Source organism: Tribolium castaneum, chromosome 2, assembly GCF_031307605.1.
Source record: "Tribolium castaneum strain GA2 chromosome 2, icTriCast1.1, whole genome shotgun sequence".
NCBI classification, from domain to species: domain Eukaryota; kingdom Metazoa; phylum Arthropoda; class Insecta; order Coleoptera; family Tenebrionidae; genus Tribolium; species Tribolium castaneum.
Window position 1 is genome coordinate 23733182 of NC_087395.1, and position 24997 is coordinate 23758178.

The 24997-nt window shown below is 34.2% G+C and overlaps 1 protein-coding gene across 3 annotated transcripts; it reads right to left on the bottom strand.

The window, feature by feature from the left end:
• Nucleotides 1-575: 575 nt before the first annotated feature.
• Nucleotides 576-24905, bottom strand: LOC661905 (serine/arginine repetitive matrix protein 2). Of its 3 annotated transcripts, XM_968036.5 has the most exons (10): nt 24742-24905; nt 24437-24675; nt 24292-24396; nt 20664-20972; nt 18906-18965; nt 18307-18466; nt 2997-3052; nt 2095-2946; nt 1250-1429; nt 576-998 (listed from the first exon to the last, which is right to left on the bottom strand). In XM_968036.5, the coding sequence occupies exons 2-10, from the start codon at nt 24673-24675 to the stop codon at nt 827-829; spliced, it is 2133 nt and encodes a 710-aa protein (XP_973129.2). In that variant the 5' UTR covers nt 24742-24905; the 3' UTR covers nt 576-826. The 3 variants fall into 3 exon arrangements, with proteins under 3 accessions (XP_973129.2, XP_008198255.2, XP_008198256.2); XM_008200033.3 differs by lacking the exons at nt 24292-24396; nt 24437-24675; nt 24742-24905 and adding an exon at nt 23767-24207; XM_008200034.3 differs by lacking the exons at nt 24292-24396; nt 24437-24675; nt 24742-24905 and adding an exon at nt 21023-21173.
• Between the last annotated feature and the right edge of the window lie 92 nt (nt 24906-24997).

Here is a 24997-nt window from a genome sequence, read left to right on the forward strand (position 1 = left end):
GGCCACAAAAAATGAGGCAAAAAATATTTGGTGGCACAACTGGAGCAAAAAATGGATTACCCAATTTTTGTAAAAATTTAAAAATGACAAAATTTTTGTCGAAAATGCCGGGGTCACAAAAAATGGAGCAAAAAATATCGGCAGTCACAAAAAACGGGACAAAAAATATCGACAGTCACAAAAAATGGAGCAAAAAATGACTCGCAAACAATTTCCCAATTTTTGCTAAAATTTAAAAATCACAAAATTTTTATCGAATTATTTAGTTCGCAAAAAATGGAACAAAAAATCGCCGGGGGTCACAAAAAATGGGACAAAAAATATCGGCAGTCACAAAAATGCTTCGCAAACAATTTCTCAATTTTTGATAAAATTTAGAAAGCACAAAATTTTTGTCGAAAAATTTAGTTCGCAATAAAATCGCCGGGGTCACAAAAAATGGAGCAAAAAATCGTTGCCAACAATTTTTCAATTCAGGCTGAATTTAAAAATCACAAAATAGGCTGTGTTCTATCGTCAGTGTGCAGGACAAAGGTTGACGCTCTGGTTTATGGCGAGGTTGAAGAAGAAAAGACTTGTTATGTGGATATTTTATTAGTGTTTACAATACCTTTTCTACAATAAATAATGAGTCGAAATAAATAAATAACAGCGAAAATATCACAAAATATCATTTGACTAGAAAAATTGCACAAGGCTAGAACTGAAAGCTAATTATGTTACATCATGTCCACCAACAATTACCATAGAGTCATAATCGTGATTATCTAAGGGTTGTCACCGTTAGTAAGTGTTAGAAATGAGTAAAAGCGAGTTATTGCACTAGTTAAGGTGACCGCGGTGAATGAAGAGGAGAATGCGATGGGGACCTAGACGAAGGGCTAACCGACCGACTCGTCGACCTCCTTCGGGAGCACCACGGACTCCCGCTGTAGCTGCTCTCCGAAGAGGGCGAACTCGGCGTCTGTCTATGATACGGAATAGGCCTCTTCCTTGCGCTAGTTAGTCAGTTAGTACCACCTAATTAGTTAGTCAGTTAACCACACCAATGCTACAAGCCATGCTCGCACTACCAAAAAAAAAAAAAAAAACAAAACAAATAAAAAAAACACCAAAATCTAGAAACAAGTTTATTCATCAAGTCTACACCTTATAAATAAAAAAGACATTTTAAAACATCTCATACTTGCGACTGAAATTATAAATGAGGGAAAAACAACAAAAAGTGCCCGACCGACGACTAAATTACCTCGTGATTCTTCTCCTGTCGAGGAAGCTGGGGGAGCCATGGCGCCGCGGAATCGACGGGGACCTGGACCTGTACGCGCTGCTCGAGCTCGAGGAGCTGTCCGAGTCGGAGCTCGAGCGACTGCTCCTCGACACCGACCTGGACCCCGACCTGGAGCGGCTGCTGCTCGACGACGACGACCTGCACACCCACCACCCTCAACTCACGCCAAAGAAACTAAACACTAGGCGAAACGAGATACAAAACAATCTCCGTCCCCAAAAAATACAAAGTTCCTGCAGAGGAAACTAGTAATTCCTGTTAACTTTTGAATTCATCTGTTTAATATTACCATCGATAATAATTTTATTTCAAATAAAACATCATGACTTTTTAAACCTAAAATATAAACTAAACAAATTAAAATTACATTTACAGAACATAATCTGCACAGTGTTATGTAAGTGTGACTCTTCTGTTATCACGTTTATGAAGTTTCTGTTTGTAAATCCCAATATTAATATTATTAAAGTCTTGTAAAAAGACCGCCATTTCATTTTTGCTTTTGTCTTGGTTTCGTGAATGAATATAGTTTTAGGTAATAATATAATTTCAGCTTCAATTAAAAAGATAGAGTTGGAGGTGAAGTTGTGAAACCTTTTAGAGTTATTAATAATACGAGAGCGAAACACAAGGGCTGTCGTTATGCAACGAGCGTATGCGAGTGGCATACCTCGTATGAATGTTATTCAAAATTTTTTTGTTGTTTTGTAATGTTTTTCTTCTTAAATACAGCCACTTATTTTAATGAAGACGGAAAACGTGTGATTTGTACGTCGTTCGTTCCAAATTCTGCCCAAACTCACCGAAAACTGGACCTGGAGGAGCTCCTCGACCGCGACTTGCTCGAGCTCGGCGCACTCCTCGCCTTCCCATTGGCATTACTCAAATCAAACCGATCCTTATCCACCTCCTTCTCCCGACTCTCACTCTTCGACTTGTCCCTCTTCAGGGGCAAAACCCTAATATCAAAAACATCCGCTTCGATGCCCTTCTTCTCGGCGACTTTCGCCGGACTCGGCGATTTTTTCCGCGCCTCAAAAACCGGCTTCGGCATCTTCCTCTGCAAGCTCTCCTTGGCCTTGGCGGCCAAACCCGACTTCAGCAACCTCAACATCCTCAAATCCTTGTCCTCCTCCACCTCCTCCTCCTTCACATCCCCGGCCACCGGCTCCTCGTCGCTCGACGACCGCAAACGCACCACCGGCAACGGTTTCTTCTCTTTCTTTTTCCTCCGTCGCTCCGAATCCGAATCGGAGTGACTCGGCTGTTTCCGGGGCGGCGTCCGCACTTCGGGCTCCTTTCGGCGCCGTTCGGGCGACTTTGGACGCCGTTCGGGCGTTTTCGTGCGCCGGATCGGGCGACGGTCGGGTGTTCTCGAACGTGATCGTCGCCGTTTTTTCGGCTCTTCGTATCTTCGCGGGTAATTGTTACGACTTTGGTGGTAATCTCTACGGTCTCTTGATCGGGAGTAGCGGCGACGGGGCGATCGACTACGCCGTGGTTTGGTCTTGGGAGGCGTTGGTGATCGGCGTTTGTCTACGGCACGAGGGGGTGGTGGCGAGGGGGAGGGTTTACGTTTGGGTGATGGTGATTTGTGACGGGGTTCTTCTCTAGTTTTGTCGTTTGTTTTTTTCGTTTTTTTCGGTTCAGGAGAGCTAAATTTTTGGTTATTAAAACTAGAAAGTGAGACTCGGCTCAATTTTACCTTTCTCGTGAACTGTCAGAAGTCGAGTGCTTCTTCTTCTTATTTGCTTTCTTTTTCTGTGCAAACAAATGCGGTATTAAAAGTCACGTGGTCACGTTTAAAACATATAATAAGCACAGACTAAAATAGAGACGGCCGCTCTTTCCCTCTGTCTCTCTCTCACCCGTTATTATCTCATACAGGGTTGGACAAAAGTATGGAACTCCGTGATTAGCGCCCTAACTATTTACTTACGAAAAAAATTAGTACATTTAAAAACTTAACTTTTTTTATTTTTTTATTTCCTCATTTACGGCTAAATTATTCTAAAAAGTGGAACTATTTTGATTCATGCCTATGCAAAATGATCCGGGGAATCGATTGGCATCAAGAAAATTGCCAAATTTCCAATAGTTTTTTAGTTATGAATTTTTTAAAATTTTACCAATATTTGCATTTAGCAGCAATTTGCTCGAAAACTATTAGTCGGAGAACAATAGCCTTTTTTGAAAAAAATAGATAATTCAAAGAGCTTTCCAACGATAATACACTTCATGGGGTTATCTCTAATAGTTCCGGAGCTATTGCTTGAGAAATGTTCCGGGTACCAAAAACCGACAAAAATTGCGACGAAAATTGAAAAATCAAACATCAAAAAATCGAACATTTGGACCTTTAGTGGACTTTTAACAACTTTAGTGGGTTGTTAAGACATGTAGAGGTCCATAAAAATTTGCTGAAGTTAGTTTAAAAAAAAATTTTTTTTTCACCTCTTTGAAGGTAAGTTGTATTACTCAGGAAATTTGAGCAAAAAAATTGAAAATTTAAAATCTCGTGAAAAATTGGTATAATACAGAAAATGAACCGCTGAATTCAATGGAACAAACCGCATTGCTCTACGACTTTTAGTTTTTGAGTTATGAATTTTTTTAATGAATAAAATTTTTCACCATGACAAATGGCTACCCTAAATTTAGGCAAAAAATTTTAAATTTTTAATTCTTGTGAAAAATTGATATAATATGTAAAATGAGCCGTAGAATTCAATGGAACAAACCGCAATGCTCTACGACTTTTAGTTTTTTTTTTATGAATTTTTTTAGTGCAAAACTTTGATTGCCTCTGTAGCCGGAACCGTTACCCGGAGCGGCTCCGGGTTTAATCGAAAAAATAGAGAAAATTAAGCGCTATCAGATGGTTTTTTGTTTGTTTCTCTAAGTCTTTTAGTTTCCGAGAAAAACGCAAAAAAAGGTTTCCATTTTCACTTTTTTTCAATTTTCAATCGCCAATTACGGCTAAACTATTCTAAAAAGTAGAACTGTTTTGATCTATACCCATGCAAAATGATCCGGGAATCGATTGGCATCGAGAAAATTGCCAAATTCCCAATAGTTTTTTAGTTATGAATTTTTTAAAATTTTACCAATTTTTGCATTTAGCAGCAATTTGCTCGAAAACTATTAGTCGGAGAACAATAATCTTTTTTGAAAAAAATAGATAATTTAAAGAGCTTTCCAACGATAATACACTTCATGGGATTATCTCTAATAGTTCCGGAGCTATTGCTCGACAAATGTTCCGGGTACCAAAAACCGACAAAAATTGCGACGAAAATTGAGAAATCAAACATCAAAAAATCGAACATTTGGACCTTTAGTGGACTTTTAACAACTTTAGTGGGTTGTTAAGACAAGTAGAGGTCCATAAAAATTTGCTGAAGTTAGTTTAAAAAAAAAATTTTTTTTCACCTCTTTGAAGGTAAGTTGTATTACTCAGGAAATTTGAGCAAAAAAATTGAAAATTTTAAATCTCGTGAAAAATTGGTATAATACAGAAAATGAACCGCTGAATTCAATGGAACAAACCGCATTGCTCTACGACTTTTAGTTTTTGAGTTATGAATTTTTTTAATGAATAAAATTTTTCACCATGACAAATGGCTACCCTAAATTTAGGCAAAAAATTTTAAAATTTTAATTCTTGTGAAAAATTGATATAATATGTAAAATGAGCCGTAGAATTCAATGGAACAAACCGCAATGCTCTACGACTTTTAGTTTTTTTTTTATGAATTTTTTTAGTGCAAAACTTTGATTGCCTCTGTAGCCGGAACCGTTACCCGGAGCGGCTCCGGGTTTAATCGAAAAAATAGAGAAAATTAAGCGCTATCAGATGGTTTTTTGTTTGTTTCTCTAAGTCTTTTAGTTTCCGAGAAAAACGCAAAAAAAGGTTTCCATTTTCACTTTTTTTCAATTTTCAATCGCCAATTACGGCGAAACTATTAAACATATCGAGAAACGGAAAAATGGAGAATAACCGGAATAAAAAACTCTACAAAATGGCATAGGACTCAAGGCGATATCTCGCAAAAAATTTTTCAATTTTCAAACGCCGATTACGGCCAAACTAAAAGAGCTAGAAGAAAACGGTTTGTTCCATCGTAAAGAGCACATCAAAATCTATAAGATAGAATAGGTTTCATTTGATTTTGAGACACTTTAAAAATTGACCGATTTTAAGGGGGGGGTGTTAACTTTTTTTTAATTTTTTTTATTTTCTCATTTACGGCTAAACTATTCTAAAAAGTAGAACTGTTTTGATCTATACCCATGCAAAATGATCCGGAGAATCGATTGGCATCGAGAAAATTGCCAAATTCCCAATAGTTTTTTAGTTATGAATTTTTTAAAATTTTACCAATTTTTGCATTTAGCAGCAATTTGCTCGAAAACTATTAGTCGGAGAACAATAATCTTTTTTGAAAAAAATAGATAATTTAAAGAGCTTTCCAACGATAATACACTTCATGGGATTATCTCTAATAGTTCCGGAGCTATTGCTCGACAAATGTTCCGGGTACCAAAAACCGACAAAAATTGCGACGAAAATTGAGAAATCAAACATCAAAAAATCGAACATTTGGACCTTTAGTGGACTTTTAACAACTTTAGTGGGTTGTTAAGACAAGTAGAGGTCCATAAAAATTTGCTGAAGTTAGTTTAAAAAAAAAATTTTTTTTCACCTCTTTGAAGGTAAGTTGTATTACTCAGGAAATTTGAGCAAAAAAATTGAAAATTTTAAATCTCGTGAAAAATTGGTATAATACAGAAAATGAACCGCTGAATTCAATGGAACAAACCGCATTGCTCTACGACTTTTAGTTTTTGAGTTATGAATTTTTTTAATGAATAAAATTTTTCACCATGACAAATGGCTACCCTAAATTTAGGCAAAAAATTTTAAATTTTTAATTCTTGTGAAAAATTGATATAATATGTAAAATGAGCCGTAGAATTCAATGGAACAAACCGCAATGCTCTACGACTTTTAGTTTTTTTTTTATGAATTTTTTTAATGAATAAAAATTTTCACTATGACAAATGGCTACCCTAAATTTAGGCAAAAAATTTTAAATTTTTAATTCTTGTGAAAAATTGATATAATATGTAAAATGAGCCGTAGAATTCAATGGAACAAACCGCAATGCTCTACGACTTTTAGTTTTTTTTTTATGAATTTTTTTAGTGCAAAACTTTGATTGCCTCTGTAGCCGGAACCGTTACCCGGAGCGGCTCCGGGTTTAATCGAAAAAATAGAGAAAATTAAGCGCTATCAGATGGTTTTTTGTTTGTTTCTCTAAGTCTTTTAGTTTCCGAGAAAAACGCAAAAAAAGGTTTCCATTTTCACTTTTTTTCAATTTTCAATCGCCAATTACGGCGAAACTATTAAAGATATCGAGAAACGGAAAAATGGAGAATAACCGGAATAAAAAACTCTACAAAATGGCATAGGACTCAAGGCGATATCTCGCAAAAAATTTTTCAATTTTCAAACGCCGATTACGGCCAAACTAAAAGAGCTAGAAGAAAACGGTTTGTTCCATCGTAAAGAGCACATCAAAATCTATAAGATAGAATAGGTTTCATTTGATTTTGAGACACTTTAAAAAATGACCGATTTTAAGGGGGGGGTGTTAACTTTTTTTTAATTTTTTTTATTTTCTCATTTACGGCTAAACTATTCTAAAAAGTAGAACTGTTTTAATCTATACCCATGCAAAATGATCCGGGGAATCGATTGGCATCGAGAAAATTGCCAAATTCCCAATAGTTTTTTAGTTATGAATTTTTTAAAATTTTACCAATTTTTGCATTTAGCAGCAATTTGCTCGAAAACTATTAGTCGGAGAACAATAATCTTTTTTGAAAAAAATAGATAATTTAAAGAGCTTTCCAACGATAATACACTTCATGGGATTATCTCTAATAGTTCCGGAGCTATTGCTCGACAAATGTTCCGGGTACCAAAAACCGACAAAAATTGCGACGAAAATTGAGAAATCAAACATCAAAAAATCGAACATTTGGACCTTTAGTGGACTTTTAACAACTTTAGTGGGTTGTTAAGACAAGTAGAGGTCCATAAAAATTTGCTGAAGTTAGTTTAAAAAAAAATTTTTTTTTCACCTCTTTGAAGGTAAGTTGTATTACTCAGGAAATTTGAGCAAAAAAATTGAAAATTTTAAATCTCGTGAAAAATTGGTATAATACAGAAAATGAACCGCTGAATTCAATGGAACAAACCGCATTGCTCTACGACTTTTAGTTTTTGAGTTATGAATTTTTTTAATGAATAAAATTTTTCACCATGACAAATGGCTACCCTAAATTTAGGCAAAAAATTTTAAAATTTTAATTCTTGTGAAAAATTGATATAATATGTAAAATGAGCCGTAGAATTCAATGGAACAAACCGCAATGCTCTACGACTTTTAGTTTTTTTTTTATGAATTTTTTTAGTGCAAAACTTTGATTGCCTCTGTAGCCGGAACCGTTACCCGGAGCGGCTCCGGGTTTAATCGAAAAAATAGAGAAAATTAAGCGCTATCAGATGGTTTTTTGTTTGTTTCTCTAAGTCTTTTAGTTTCCGAGAAAAACGCAAAAAAAATGTTTCCATTTTCACTTTTTTTCAATTTTCAATCGCCAATTACGGCGAAACTATTAAAGATATCGAGAAACGGAAAAATGGAGAATAACCGGAATAAAAAACTCTACAAAATGGCATAGGACTCAAGGAGATATCTCGCAAAAAATTTTTCAATTTTCAAACGCCGATTACGGCCAAACTAAAAGAGCTAGAAGAAAACGGTTTGTTCCATCGTAAAGAGCACATCAAAATCTATAAGATAGAATAGGTTTCATTTGATTTTGAGACACTTTAAAAATTGACCGATTTTAAGGGGGGGGTGTTAACTTTTTTTTAATTTTTTTTATTTTCTCATTTACGGCTAAACTATTCTAAAAAGTAGAACTGTTTTGATCTATACCCATGCAAAATGATCCGGGGAATCGATTGGCATCGAGGAAATTGCCAAATTCCCAATAGTTTTTTAGTTATGAATTTTTTAAAATTTTACCAATTTTTGCATTTAGCAGCAATTTGCTCGAAAACTATTAGTCGGAGAACAATAATCTTTTTAAAAAAAAATAGATAATTTAAAGAGCTTTCCAACGATAATACACTTCATGGGATTATCTCTAATAGTTCCGGAGCTATTGCTTGACAAATGTTCCGGGTACCCAAAACCGACAAAAATTGCGACGAAAATTGAGAAATCAAACATCAAAAAATCGAACATTTGGACCTTTAGTGGACTTTTAACAACTTTAGTGGGTTGTTAAGACATGTAGAGGTCCATAAAAATTTGCTGAAGTTAGTTTAAAAAAAAAATTTTTTTTCACCTCTTTGAAGGTAAGTTGTATTACTCAGGAAATTTGAGCAAAAAAATTGAAAATTTTAAATCTCGTGAAAAATTGGTATAATACAGAAAATGAACCGCTGAATTCAATGGAACAAACCGCATTGCTCTACGACTTTTAGTTTTTGAGTTATGAATTTTTTTAATGAATAAAATTTTTCACCATGACAAATGGCTACCCTAAATTTAGGCAAAAAATTTTAAAATTTTAATTCTTGTGAAAAATTGATATAATATGTAAAATGAGCCGTAGAATTCAATGGAACAAACCGCAATGCTCTACGACTTTTAGTTTTTTTTTTATGAATTTTTTTAGTGCAAAACTTTGATTGCCTCTGTAGCCGGAACCGTTACCCGGAGCGGCTCCGGGTTTAATCGAAAAAATAGAGAAAATTAAGCGCTATCAGATGGTTTTTTGTTTGTTTCTCTAAGTCTTTTAGTTTCCGAGAAAAACGCAAAAAAAGGTTTCCATTTTCACTTTTTTTCAATTTTCAATCGCCAATTACGGCGAAACTATTAAAGATATCGAGAAACGGAAAAATGGAGAATAACCGGAATAAAAAACTCTACAAAATGGCATAGGACTCAAGGCGATATCTCGCAAAAAATTTTTCAATTTTCAAACGCCGATTACGGCCAAACTAAAAGAGCTAGAAGAAAACGGTTTGTTCCATCGTAAAGAGCACATCAAAATCTATAAGATAGAATAGGTTTCATTTGATTTTGGGACACTTTAAAAATTGACCGATTTTAAGGGGGGGGTGTTAACTTTTTTTTAATTTTTTTTATTTTCTCATTTACGGCTAAACTATTCTAAAAAGTAGAACTGTTTTAATCTATACCCATGCAAAATGATCCGGGGAATCGATTGGCATCGAGAAAATTGCCAAATTCCCAATAGTTTTTTAGTTATGAATTTTTTAAAATTTTACCAATTTTTGCATTTAGCAGCAATTTGCTCGAAAACTATTAGTCGGAGAACAATAATCTTTTTTGAAAAAAATAGATAATTTAAAGAGCTTTCCAACGATAATACACTTCATGGGATTATCTCTAATAGTTCCGGAGCTATTGCTCGACAAATGTTCCGGGTACCAAAAACCGACAAAAATTGCGACGAAAATTGAGAAATCAAACATCAAAAAATCGAACATTTGGACCTTTAGTGGACTTTTAACAACTTTAGTGGGTTGTTAAGACAAGTAGAGGTCCATAAAAATTTGCTGAAGTTAGTTTAAAAAAAAAATTTTTTTTCACCTCTTTGAAGGTAAGTTGTATTACTCAGGAAATTTGAGCAAAAAAATTGAAAATTTTAAATCTCGTGAAAAATTGGTATAATACAGAAAATGAACCGCTGAATTCAATGGAACAAACCGCATTGCTCTACGACTTTTAGTTTTTGAGTTATGAATTTTTTTAATGAATAAAATTTTTCACCATGACAAATGGCTACCCTAAATTTAGGCAAAAAATTTTAAATTTTTAATTCTTGTGAAAAATTGATATAATATGTAAAATGAGCCGTAGAATTCAATGGAACAAACCGCAATGCTCTACGACTTTTAGTTTTTTTTTTATGAATTTTTTTAATGAATAAAAATTTTCACTATGACAAATGGCTACCCTAAATTTAGGCAAAAAATTTTAAATTTTTAATTCTTGTGAAAAATTGATATAATATGTAAAATGAGCCGTAGAATTCAATGGAACAAACCGCAATGCTCTACGACTTTTAGTTTTTTTTTTATGAATTTTTTTAGTGCAAAACTTTGATTGCCTCTGTAGCCGGAACCGTTACCCGGAGCGGCTCCGGGTTTAATCGAAAAAATAGAGAAAATTAAGCGCTATCAGATGGTTTTTTGTTTGTTTCTCTAAGTCTTTTAGTTTCCGAGAAAAACGCAAAAAAAGGTTTCCATTTTCACTTTTTTTCAATTTTCAATCGCCAATTACGGCGAAACTATTAAAGATATCGAGAAACGGAAAAATGGAGAATAACCGGAATAAAAAACTCTACAAAATGGCATAGGACTCAAGGCGATATCTCGCAAAAAATTTTTCAATTTTCAAACGCCGATTACGGCCAAACTAAAAGAGCTAGAAGAAAACGGTTTGTTCCATCGTAAAGAGCACATCAAAATCTATAAGATAGAATAGGTTTCATTTGATTTTGAGACACTTTAAAAAATGACCGATTTTAAGGGGGGGGTGTTAACTTTTTTTTAATTTTTTTTATTTTCTCATTTACGGCTAAACTATTCTAAAAAGTAGAACTGTTTTAATCTATACCCATGCAAAATGATCCGGGGAATCGATTGGCATCGAGAAAATTGCCAAATTCCCAATAGTTTTTTAGTTATGAATTTTTTAAAATTTTACCAATTTTTGCATTTAGCAGCAATTTGCTCGAAAACTATTAGTCGGAGAACAATAATCTTTTTTGAAAAAAATAGATAATTTAAAGAGCTTTCCAACGATAATACACTTCATGGGATTATCTCTAATAGTTCCGGAGCTATTGCTCGACAAATGTTCCGGGTACCAAAAACCGACAAAAATTGCGACGAAAATTGAGAAATCAAACATCAAAAAATCGAACATTTGGACCTTTAGTGGACTTTTAACAACTTTAGTGGGTTGTTAAGACAAGTAGAGGTCCATAAAAATTTGCTGAAGTTAGTTTAAAAAAAAATTTTTTTTTCACCTCTTTGAAGGTAAGTTGTATTACTCAGGAAATTTGAGCAAAAAAATTGAAAATTTTAAATCTCGTGAAAAATTGGTATAATACAGAAAATGAACCGCTGAATTCAATGGAACAAACCGCATTGCTCTACGACTTTTAGTTTTTGAGTTATGAATTTTTTTAATGAATAAAATTTTTCACCATGACAAATGGCTACCCTAAATTTAGGCAAAAAATTTTAAAATTTTAATTCTTGTGAAAAATTGATATAATATGTAAAATGAGCCGTAGAATTCAATGGAACAAACCGCAATGCTCTACGACTTTTAGTTTTTTTTTTATGAATTTTTTTAGTGCAAAACTTTGATTGCCTCTGTAGCCGGAACCGTTACCCGGAGCGGCTCCGGGTTTAATCGAAAAAATAGAGAAAATTAAGCGCTATCAGATGGTTTTTTGTTTGTTTCTCTAAGTCTTTTAGTTTCCGAGAAAAACGCAAAAAAAGGTTTCCATTTTCACTTTTTTTCAATTTTCAATCGCCAATTACGGCGAAACTATTAAAGATATCGAGAAACGGAAAAATGGAGAATAACCGGAATAAAAAACTCTACAAAATGGCATAGGACTCAAGGAGATATCTCGCAAAAAATTTTTCAATTTTCAAACGCCGATTACGGCCAAACTAAAAGAGCTAGAAGAAAACGGTTTGTTCCATCGTAAAGAGCACATCAAAATCTATAAGATAGAATAGGTTTCATTTGATTTTGAGACACTTTAAAAATTGACCGATTTTAAGGGGGGGGTGTTAACTTTTTTTTAATTTTTTTTATTTTCTCATTTACGGCTAAACTATTCTAAAAAGTAGAACTGTTTTGATCTATACCCATGCAAAATGATCCGGGGAATCGATTGGCATCGAGGAAATTGCCAAATTCCCAATAGTTTTTTAGTTATGAATTTTTTAAAATTTTACCAATTTTTGCATTTAGCAGCAATTTGCTCGAAAACTATTAGTCGGAGAACAATAATCTTTTTAAAAAAAAATAGATAATTTAAAGAGCTTTCCAACGATAATACACTTCATGGGATTATCTCTAATAGTTCCGGAGCTATTGCTTGACAAATGTTCCGGGTACCCAAAACCGACAAAAATTGCGACGAAAATTGAGAAATCAAACATCAAAAAATCGAACATTTGGACCTTTAGTGGACTTTTAACAACTTTAGTGGGTTGTTAAGACATGTAGAGGTCCATAAAAATTTGCTGAAGTTAGTTTAAAAAAAAATTTTTTTTTCACCTCTTTGAAGGTAAGTTGTATTACTCAGGAAATTTGAGCAAAAAAATTGAAAATTTTAAATCTCGTGAAAAATTGGTATAATACAGAAAATGAACCGCTGAATTCAATGGAACAAACCGCATTGCTCTACGACTTTTAGTTTTTGAGTTATGAATTTTTTTAATGAATAAAATTTTTCACCATGACAAATGGCTACCCTAAATTTAGGCAAAAAATTTTAAATTTTTAATTCTTGTGAAAAATTGATATAATATGTAAAATGAGCCGTAGAATTCAATGGAACAAACCGCAATGCTCTACGACTTTTAGTTTTTTTTTTATGAATTTTTTTAATGAATAAAAATTTTCACTATGACAAATGGCTACCCTAAATTTAGGCAAAAAATTTTAAATTTTTAATTCTTGTGAAAAATTGATATAATATGTAAAATGAGCCGTAGAATTCAATGGAACAAACCGCAATGCTCTACGACTTTTAGTTTTTTTTTTATGAATTTTTTTAGTGCAAAACTTTGATTGCCTCTGTAGCCGGAACCGTTACCCGGAGCGGCTCCGGGTTTAATCGAAAAAATAGAGAAAATTAAGCGCTATCAGATGGTTTTTTGTTTGTTTCTCTAAGTCTTTTAGTTTCCGAGAAAAACGCAAAAAAAGGTTTCCATTTTCACTTTTTTTCAATTTTCAATCGCCAATTACGGCGAAACTATTAAAGATATCGAGAAACGGAAAAATGGAGAATAACCGGAATAAAAAACTCTACAAAATGGCATAGGACTCAAGGCGATATCTCGCAAAAAATTTTTCAATTTTCAAACGCCGATTACGGCCAAACTAAAAGAGCTAGAAGAAAACGGTTTGTTCCATCGTAAAGAGCACATCAAAATCTATAAGATAGAATAGGTTTCATTTGATTTTGAGACACTTTAAAAAATGACCGATTTTAAGGGGGGGGTGTTAACTTTTTTTTAATTTTTTTTATTTTCTCATTTACGGCTAAACTATTCTAAAAAGTAGAACTGTTTTAATCTATACCCATGCAAAATGATCCGGGGAATCGATTGGCATCGAGAAAATTGCCAAATTCCCAATAGTTTTTTAGTTATGAATTTTTTAAAATTTTACCAATTTTTGCATTTAGCAGCAATTTGCTCGAAAACTATTAGTCGGAGAACAATAATCTTTTTTGAAAAAAATAGATAATTTAAAGAGCTTTCCAACGATAATACACTTCATGGGATTATCTCTAATAGTTCCGGAGCTATTGCTCGACAAATGTTCCGGGTACCAAAAACCGACAAAAATTGCGACGAAAATTGAGAAATCAAACATCAAAAAATCGAACATTTGGACCTTTAGTGGACTTTTAACAACTTTAGTGGGTTGTTAAGACAAGTAGAGGTCCATAAAAATTTGCTGAAGTTAGTTTAAAAAAAAATTTTTTTTTCACCTCTTTGAAGGTAAGTTGTATTACTCAGGAAATTTGAGCAAAAAAATTGAAAATTTTAAATCTCGTGAAAAATTGGTATAATACAGAAAATGAACCGCTGAATTCAATGGAACAAACCGCATTGCTCTACGACTTTTAGTTTTTGAGTTATGAATTTTTTTAATGAATAAAATTTTTCACCATGACAAATGGCTACCCTAAATTTAGGCAAAAAATTTTAAAATTTTAATTCTTGTGAAAAATTGATATAATATGTAAAATGAGCCGTAGAATTCAATGGAACAAACCGCAATGCTCTACGACTTTTAGTTTTTTTTTTATGAATTTTTTTAGTGCAAAACTTTGATTGCCTCTGTAGCCGGAACCGTTACCCGGAGCGGCTCCGGGTTTAATCGAAAAAATAGAGAAAATTAAGCGCTATCAGATGGTTTTTTGTTTGTTTCTCTAAGTCTTTTAGTTTCCGAGAAAAACGCAAAAAAAGGTTTCCATTTTCACTTTTTTTCAATTTTCAATCGCCAATTACGGCGAAACTATTAAAGATATCGAGAAACGGAAAAATGGAGAATAACCGGAATAAAAAACTCTACAAAATGGCATAGGACTCAAGGAGATATCTCGCAAAAAATTTTTCAATTTTCAAACGCCGATTACGGCCAAACTAAAAGAGCTAGAAGAAAACGGTTTGTTCCATCGTAAAGAGCACATCAAAATCTATAAGATAGAATAGGTTTCATTTGATTTTGAGACACTTTAAAAATTGACCGATTTTAAGGGGGGGGTGTTAACTTTTTTTTAATTTTTTTTATTTTCTCATTTACGGCTAAACTATTCTAAAAAGTAGAACTGTTTTGATCTATACCCATGCAAAATGATCCGGGGAATCGATTGGCATCGAGGAAATTGCCAAATTCCCAATAGTTTTTTAGTTATGAATTTTTTAAAATTTTACCAATTTTTGCATTTAGCAGCAATTTGCTCGAAAACTATTAGTCGGAGAACAATAATCTTTTTAAAAAAAAATAGATAATTTAAAGAGCTTTCCAACGATAATACACTTCATGGGATTATCTCTAATAGTTCCGGAGCTATTGCTTGACAAATGTTCCGGGTACCCAAAACCGACAAAAATTGCGACGAAAATTGAGAAATCAAACATCAAAAAATCGAACATTTGGACCTTTAGTGGACTTTTAACAACTTTAGTGGGTTGTTAAGACATGTAGAGGTCCATAAAAATTTGCTGAAGTTAGTTTAAAAAAAAATTTTTTTTTCACCTCTTTGAAGGTAAGTTGTATTACTCAGGAAATTTGAGCAAAAAAATTGAAAATTTTAAATCTCGTGAAAAATTGGTATAATACAGAAAATGAACCGCTGAATTCAATGGAACAAACCGCATTGCTCTACGACTTTTAGTTTTTGAGTTATGAATTTTTTTAATGAATAAAATTTTTCACCATGACAAATGGCTACCCTAAATTTAGGCAAAAAATTTTAAATTTTTAATTCTTGTGAAAAATTGATATAATATGTAAAATGAGCCGTAGAATTCAATGGAACAAACCGCAATGCTCTACGACTTTTAGTTTTTTTTTTATGAATTTTTTTAATGAATAAAAATTTTCACTATGACAAATGGCTACCCTAAATTTAGGCAAAAAATTTTAAATTTTTAATTCTTGTGAAAAATTGATATAATATGTAAAATGAGCCGTAGAATTCAATGGAACAAACCGCAATGCTCTACGACTTTTAGTTTTTTTTTTATGAATTTTTTTAGTGCAAAACTTTGATTGCCTCTGTAGCCGGAACCGTTACCCGGAGCGGCTCCGGGTTTAATCGAAAAAATAGAGAAAATTAAGCGCTATCAGATGGTTTTTTATTTGTTTCTCTAAGTCTTTTAGTTTCCGAGAAAAACGCAAAAAAACGTTTCCATTTTCACTTTTTTTCAATTTTCAATCGCCAATTACGGCGAAACTATTAAAGATATCGAGAAACGGAAAAATGGAGAATAACCGGAATAAAAAACTCTACAAAATGGCATAAGACTCAAGGCGATATCTCGCAAAAAATTTTTCAATTTTCAAACGCCGATTACGGCCAAACTAAAAGAGCTAGAAGAAAACGGTTTGTTCCATCGTAAAGAGCACATCAAAATCTATAAGATAGAATAGGTTTCATTTGATTTTGAGACACTTTAAAAATTGACCGATTTTAAGGGGGGGGTGTTAACTTTTTTTTAATTTTTTTTATTTTCTCATTTACGGCTAAACTATTCTAAAAAGTAGAACTGTTTTGATCTATACCCATGCAAAATGATCCGGGGAATCGATTGGCATCGAGAAAATTGACAAATTCCCAATAGTTTTTTAGTTATGAATTTTTTAAAATTTTACCAATTTTTGCATTTAGCAGCAATTTGCTCGAAAACTATTAGTCGGAGAACAATAATCTTTTTTGAAAAAAATAGATAATTTAAAGAGCTTTCCAACGATAATACACTTCATGGGATTATCTCTAATAGTTCCGGAGCTATTGCTCGACAAATGTTCCGGGTACCCAAAACCGACAAAAATTGCGACGAAAATTGAAAAAATCAAACATCAAAAAATCGAACATTTGGACCTTTAGTGGACTTTTAACAACTTTAGTGGGTTGTTAAGACATGTAGAGGTCCATAAAAATTTGCTGAAGTTAGTTTAAAAAAAAAATTTTTTTTTCACCTCTTTGAAGGTAAGTTGTATTACTCAGGAAATTTGAGCAAAAAAATTGAAAATTTTAAATCTCGTGAAAAATTGGTATAATACAGAAAATGAACCGCTGAATTCAATGGAACAAACCGCATTGCTCTACGACTTTTAGTTTTTGAGTTATGAATTTTTTTAATGAATAAAATTTTTCACTATGACAAATAGCTACCCTAAATTTAGGCAAAAAATTTTAAATTTTTAATTCTTGTGAAAAATTGATATAATATGTAAAATGAGCCGTAGAATTCAATGGAACAAACCGCAATGCTCTACGACTTTTAGTTTTTTTTATAAATTTTTTTAAATTTTACCAATTTTTGCATTTAGCAGCAATTTACTCGAAAACTATTAGTCGGAGAACAATAATCTTTTTTGAAAAATATAGATAATTTAAAGAGCTTTCCAACGATAATACACTTCATGGGGTTATCTCTAATAGTTCCGGAGCTATTGCTCGAGAAATGTTCCGGGTACCCAAAACCGACAAAAATTGCGACGAAAATTGAAAAAATCAAACATAAAAAAATCGAACATTTGGACTTTTTGTGGACTTTTAACAACTTTAGTAGGTTGTTAAGACATTTAAAAGTCCATTAAACTTTGCTAGAGTGAGTTAAATTTTTTTTTTCATTTTTATGAAGGTATTTTTGCCTTGACCATTAAAAATTTAAGCAAAAAAATTTAAAATTTTAAATCTCGTGAAAAGTTGGTATAATACAGAAAATGAACCACTGCTACAACTTTAGCCGAATTTCATCTTCAACTTACAAAAAATCAAAAATATTCAAGCGATAGTGGTTCATTTGCCGTTTTTGCACAAAAAAACCGCCGTTGTAGAATGCCATTAAACTTTTCTTTAAATAACTCGAAAACTATACAGAATTTCGAAAAAAAATATTCGTGAAAGAAGATCACATTTTAGAAGTACTTGAAGAAATATTAATTAAGGTATTAAGTAAGGTACATAGTTTCGGCACAAAACGCTTGGTTCCATTCTTTTGCCCACCCTGTAGGTATAGCTTATCTCGCCTAGAGATGTGAGGCGCAAAAGTAGCTCGTCTACGCGTAATCTGTGCGATAAAAGTGATCAGAAAATCTACTTTCACTGTTTTGGAAAAACAATTCGTTTCGTAGCAGTTTATTGAAATTTGTTAATGGTAACATGCAGTCGAGTGTGCTAGAGGCCTTAAGGCCGGTACTTACTATCGATGTTGTAAGCCAGTCTGGCTATCCTATGTAATGATGCGCAAGGTTCAAACAGAACAATGTTTTTTTACTTCAATCAACAAAAAGTCGCCTTCATGCATAAAACAAGAAAAACGCCCCCAAACCCCCACCAAACTACGTATAAAGCACTAAGAAATGTTGAAAAAAAATCCGGAAAAATCGTAATAACCAGCCACTAACCTCTTTCTTCTTGACTTTCTTCTTCCGCTTCTTCTCTTCTTCGCTGCTCGAATCGTCGGACTTTTCCGACTCCGAGTCCGAATCGTCGCTGGAGTCGCTCGACGCCGACGATCTTCGGCGCTTCTTCTTCGACTTCTTCTTCTCTTTCACTTTGCCGGACCTAGAGACACAGAGAGAAAACCAACAATGATGGGGTCTGAGGCCGCGTCCGGAAACATACTAAAGGGATGCAAAAGCTTCCAGAAACCGTCAGTCGGTTTCTGGAAGCCGCTCTGACACAACTGTAGTGTAGACTGAAACGAGTGAAATTCTAATGCTTGAACGCACCTTCAGTCCAAAAAAAACGGTCGAGCTAGACATACGCAAGATCATGTAATGATTAAGGAGAGAAACCAAACCATACATTTACCTGACAAGGGCCTTCATAACACGTACGGCAAAAAAATATACCACCATTGAATTAGTACGAGGAAATACAACATTAAGGTACGTTTATTTGAAGAAAAAAACAGTTTATTTGAGTGAAAAAGGCACAATCACAAAAACGAGAACTCAATCGAAGTTACAAACTAAAGCGACAAACGCCCGCTGCGACTTACCTCTCTTTCTTCTTCTTCTTGGACTTTTTCTTCTTTTTTGCGGGCTCTTCACTCGACGAGCTGTAACCAAAAGTTAAATAAACAAATAAATTTATTCTTCGACACTAAAGGGGTTAAATAGAGTGTAAAAATTTGAATAAAAATCCGTCAATTTTAGAGTTATATTTTTGGAAATTTGTATTTGGGCTTCAGTTACAAAAAAAACACCCCCTAAAGGGTTAAATAGTTACAATATGAACAAAAATCCGTCATTTTTTAAGTTATATTTTTGAAAAAAGAAGAAAGACGTTTCAAGATTTTTGGAAAACCGCCCCTAAGGAAATTAAATGGGGTGTTAAAATTTGGACAAAAATCCAAAAATTTAAAATTAACAAGTATTTAATAATTGTTCTGGTCGTGGTTTGCTGTGGTTTTCTCTTTCTAGCATGAACGTAGGTTCATATGGTTTGCTGTCAACTGTTTAAATCTTGTCTTATTTTTGCATTTAAGAGTTTTTGATAAAAATCACATTGCAAATCATGATAATTGTATGCAGATGTTCAAGAATTTACTCTGCAAGCTCAGTTGAAGTGTGAATTTTTGGCCGCATTTTTGGTCTGACACTGACAGCTGTCATCTGTCATTATTTTACAATGTTAACCGAGACATACGTTCTTTGTGACAAGTGCCAAACATAGGCGATTTGACTAGAACAATTATTGAACACTTATTAGATAGTATTTGAGCTTTCGGTTAAAAAAAAGAAAAACGTATTTCATTTTTGAAAAATCTAAATGGGGAGTTGAATTTAGAATTAGAATTTAGAAAATCCGTCATTTTCAAGGTTACATAGAACTCACGTCCTTGAAAATTAGTATTTGGGCTTTCAGTAAAAAAAAGAAAGGCATGTTTTAGGATTTTTTAAAAATCACCCCCTAAGGAGGTTAAATAGGGTGTAAAAATTTGAATAAAAATCCGTCATTTTTAAAGCTGTTTTCTTGAAAATTAGTATTTGGGCTGTCAGTTAAAAAAGGAGAAAGACGTGTTCAAAATATTCGAAAAATCAACCCCTAAGAGGGTTAAATGGCGTAATAAAATTTGTATAAAATTCGTAACTTTTGAATTTGGTATTTGGGCTTTCAGCGAAAAGTGAAGAAACACGTATTTTGGTTAAAAATCCGGCATTTTTGAACTTATATCTATGAAAATTTGGGTTAAATATGTAAATCCGTCATTTTTTAACTGCTATCTATAAAAATGGTATTTGGGCATTTGGTGGAAAATAAAGAAACAAGAAATTTATTATTTTTACAAATAAAAAAAATTCTCATTTTCGAGTGAAAATGAAAAAAGACGTGTTTCTGGATTTTGGAGTTGAATATAAAAATCTCATTTTCATATAAATACATACATATAAAAAAATCCTTTATTATTGAAGTTATAAATATCAATTAATATCTTAGACAGTCAGTTAAAAAGCATTTTTAGAAATTCCACCCCCAATGAAGTTAAACGCAAAACTCCTTTATTTTTTAAGTTATATTCAAGAGAACTGGCATATGGACTTACGGTTAACAAGAAAAAAACTGTGTTTCAGGATTTTTGCAAATTTCAGGATTAAATAGGAAATGACTTAGTTTGCAATTGCAAAACATACTCGGGTTCACATTGAGTCACAGTTTTAAAGTTATGTGTTTCTACTTTTTGTGAACAGGCAACTGCTAGTAAATAATCAATAATAAATAAATACATGACGTTAAAAATAAAGAAAAAAATCACCTTTCTTTACGTTTGCGTTTCTTCTTCTTCACACTTTTGGCCTCGGGTTCGGGACTTGGCGTGTGCACAAGTTCGTACCGCGTCGTGTCTTTATCTTTCTTCTTCTCCTCGTCCTTCTTCTTCTCTTCCTCTATGGCTTTCTGTTTTTCCTTCTCTTGTATCGCATTCGAACGTGCGATTTTTTCTTTGGCTTCGCGATCCGGATCGAAACTACTGCCATCTACGAAATATTCCGAAATTCCGAAGGCTTCACGAAGCCTTGCGTTCTTCTCTTGTTGGGCTTCGGCCACTTGATGAGTCTCAGTGACACTAAAAATCAATTTAAAAAAAAAACAACGTTATCACAAAATTTCTATTACTTTTCGTTCAGGTCCGAATTATAGCAGACCATGGTAATAACGCGACTGTCACAAGCGCAATACTAGAAATAGTGTTTTCCAGGATAGGTTTATGAGGTGGGTCAATGAGCGACCGCACCCTCGACTGAAAAAAATCCGTATTGTAGTCGAGGGTTGGCGGGCCGACCTTTGCGTCGTCGGCTGGCGTTCCAGGATCAATACTTTCTCCCCCTTTTTATTGCATTATGCCGGGGTGAGTGACTAAGCGTTGCATTCGACCGACTTATGGACGAAATAAAACAAAGGGAAATGCGCTATTTTGATTTTTATCAACGCATCGATCGCCGAGGGTAAATTGATGGCAAAATGAAAAATTGAAACGACGACAGAAAGCGGTTTAAAGGATTAAACGAGAACGAAAGCCGCTTGAGAGGCCGCAAAACGTTACGAATTGCCAAAGAGCGGTTTTTGAGTGGAATTTACGGCGGCGAAAGCAAAAAGACAGAATTTTCGACACGTAATTCCAACACAATTTCAAAATTTACTGCTCTGTTTTTATGAATCAATAATAACAAACAGGGATTTTTTACCATCTCATTTTGCTGTGAATTCATAAAAAATAATGAAAGAAGGAATATAACTGTTAACTGTTTATTTTTGCATCAAACACAAAGTGAATTTGAAGGTTGTACATTTATTTTAAGGGATGAGTTGAAAATAAAAAGCTCCTTGAGGTAAGTTCTTCAAAACCTATAACATTGCTTTGAAGAAAATGAGCTAAAATAAGCAAAAACGATTATAGAAAAAAGTATCCTCACTTTAAAAATATTATAAAAAAGGTAAAAATTTTGTATTATTTTTTGCCCTTTTGTGAGCATTTTAGCACGATTTTTTTTATTTACTTCTCATTCTCTCAAAAACAGTAAACTAAGTCGAAAAGGGCTAGATCCTGCCCTTTTCAGAGGGTTAACGCACGTTTATGAGTTAAAAACTAGTTTTACTTAAATTCAACAAAAATAAATCGTAAATTCGACCAAAACTTTTGAGCATTTTCGCAAGTTTTTGTCAAAAACACAATTTTGTCGCAAAATTACGCCTAAATTAAATAAAAAAAATCACCGAATTTGATCAAAAATAGTATTTTTTTGTGCGCTTAAATAAATATTTTGAGTTAAAAATTTAGGTTTTCCCAACTTGGCCAAAGGTAGCATTATTTTTGCAGGATTTTCAGGTAGAAATGCTATTACTGTGCTAAATTTTATCAAAAATAATTTAAAAAAATAACACGTTGCGTAAAAAAGTGTTCTTTTCCAAGGTAAAAACGTTTACGCTTGTATTAATTAGCAATGCTTTGAAAATTTTGAAATGCTTCCATGATTACCCACGGATAAGGCAATAAATAGCTAAAAATTTAGTTTCTGCATTTCATGTTCTATGTGAGTAAAATGGAATTTTATTAGTTTGTGACTTTGTGTGTTGAGAAATATGATTTTATTGCAAAGAAGTAATTATTTCTTTCTTGATTTATTCATTTGTAAAGCAATTACCGAATTAGTTGTGAAAACTTTGTCAGCAAAATTTGCTAATAAAAGATGAAATTTTGTTTATAAATCGAAATCAAAAGACAATAACGAGATTAGAATTATTTTCTCAAAAAGAGTGGACATTAAAAATACACAGTCCTGTATAGATTAATTATTTCAAAAAAAGTTAATGAATGAAACAAATCTTTGTTTGCACCTTCGCAGCGATTTGTTACACAAACAGATTAAAATTTTTCTTGATAATAATTTATCGACACCCTCACATAACTACTGAAGGGCCGTTTAATGTTGTTAGTCAGTTTGTCACTTGCTGTTGTTGCGAACGGACGCCTCAGAAAATTATTAAATAAAATAAAAATTAGTTTTGTTGATTAATTAACATTTTTAAAACTTGTAAGAACAGTGCGCGTGCTGTGAAATTTCGAGTGATTATAGTGTGTGTCAGTGAAATGGATCTTGAGGAGAAATCGTGCCAAGGAATCCGGAACAAAGGGTTAGTTTCCAAAATTCCTTTTTTATTTTTCTAGAAACACTACACGAAATTTGCAATATTTTCAAAGTCATGACATATTATACTGACTTTGTTTATTTTTTTTTTGATTACAGTAGGTTTGCTCAATAATGCCAAATAGTAGCAGAAATAAGGTGAGTGCATTTTAATTATTTTCGCGTATCGCCAAATGACGTGTGCAGTTGTGCAATTTTTGAGAGAAACACAATAAATATTCAATTTTAAAAAAGTATTTTTCCGACAGGCGGTAAAACTTGGTATAAAAAAATGATTTTGCCATACATTTTGGAACAGAGTTTAGAGCAAACCCGCTAAAATTTCCTTCAACAATCACGTAGAAAATCGCGATTCCTTCGTGGTAAATAACATACAAATAAAACAACTTCGCCTAACAATAATTTTGTTAAATTCGAGTCAATTTACTGAAAATTGTCTTATTTTCTTAAACTTAAACACTGATTATTTAATTTCGAATTATTTCTTTCCTCCACATCGGCTCAACTTTTGAAGGGAATAACGACGCAGTTTCGTGAATTAAGCGTTTCGGAGCGTTGTAATTTTCCGCGGCGACGTCTTAATTGATAAGGGAGACGTAAATCAATACCTTTGCAACCGCTAAACCACCCAAACTTGGCTAATTACCGTTGTGAAAACTAATGCTTATCAACGATAAAATTGCTATTTTTCGCGGCCTTGGTTGGAATTGTTACCTCACGACGGACCTCATGGTCTTCTTCTGCGGCCCTGGCCTCAAATAGACCTCGTTATTGCAATGACAATGGCAGCAGCACTGCCTCCTGGGCCCGGTCCTGGCATGCAGGGCCGGCTTGGCCAACGCTTGGCAAAACGCCCCTCGCCACAAGCGCTCAAAAATCATCCGCTCGTCCACTGGACAGCGATTCCTCGGCGCTGAGTAAAACATCATACCACACACTCTTACGAAAAAAATTGAAACAACGCGGGAAGCAAAGGATTATTATCACACGTTTTTTAAAATTTCTCTCTGGAAGACTTGATCTCTTACACACTACTACTGGTAAATGGAAGACATATCGGATTTTGTGTTTGTGCAAAGGCTTAAGTTTCACATTCTGGCGTCCGTAATGACGCCTGATTGCGTCCGAGCGCCACCATCGCCCTGTTTGAACTGAGGGATGCACCGGATGCGCAGCATCCCAATCGATAATCACGGGAAATCGCACGCCGACGCGTTACCAAAACAGGGAAATACTCACGCGGGGCGCCCCCAGTGGCTGACCGGCCGCTCCAGCTTGCCCCCTTGCCCCAGCAGCAGCTTGCGGTAGTTGCCCACCTTGTTGTTGATCGCCTCCTGCGAAAAACTGCACCGAGGTTAAGCCGCCTGGGCAAACACTCACCCACCCTTGCTCCTCGAGGATGTCGGCGAACTCCGCGCACTTCAGCTCGATCTTCCGCTTGCGCTCGTGGTCCAGGATCTCCTGGTTGGGCGGCTTGTGGCTGGCGACGTCCAGGTTGCACAGTTCCTGCTCGGTCTTGTACGTTTTCTCCTTCTCGCGCGGCTTCACGAGCGCCCAGTTGCGCTGGACGTGCCCGTTGGTCCCGGAACCTCGGGGGGTTTGCAGACCGATCCCGTTGTACATCTTAAATTTGCGTCAAGGGGGCACTGTGCGGTATCGATTTTGGGGCAGTCGGCGGCGCGTACTCACCTCGATAAATACGACGCCGCAGTCTTTGTTTCGTCAAATTGCGGTCTGGGGAGACAATTTGGACGCTTGGGGTCGGAAAATTGTTTAAAACGTTTCACATCGCACAATATTTGTTATCGCAATATGTCAGACAGGCGCAGGAATGCCAACCAATCCCACAGAACCGAACTGCCATTAGCCATAAAAGTGGCACCAACGTGACGGTTTTTCGCTACAAACACAAGTGCCTGGCATTATTCTTGTTTAAAACGACTAT

What these genes read in the sequence shown, in the direction of transcription:
- LOC661905 (XM_968036.5), bottom strand. Translation starts at nt 24,675, where the DNA reads ATGTACAACGGGATCGGTCTGCAAACCCCCCGAGGTTCCGGGACCAAC. An exon ending in TCTGACAGTTCACGAGAAAG is followed by an intron (nt 2,947 to 2,996) that starts GTAAAATTGAGC and finishes CCAAAAATTTAG; the next exon opens with CTCTCCTGAACCGAAAAAAA. An exon ending in GACAGGAGAAGAATCACGAG is followed by an intron (nt 999 to 1,249) that starts GTAATTTAGTCG and finishes CTGACTAACTAG; the next exon opens with CGCAAGGAAGAGGCCTATTC.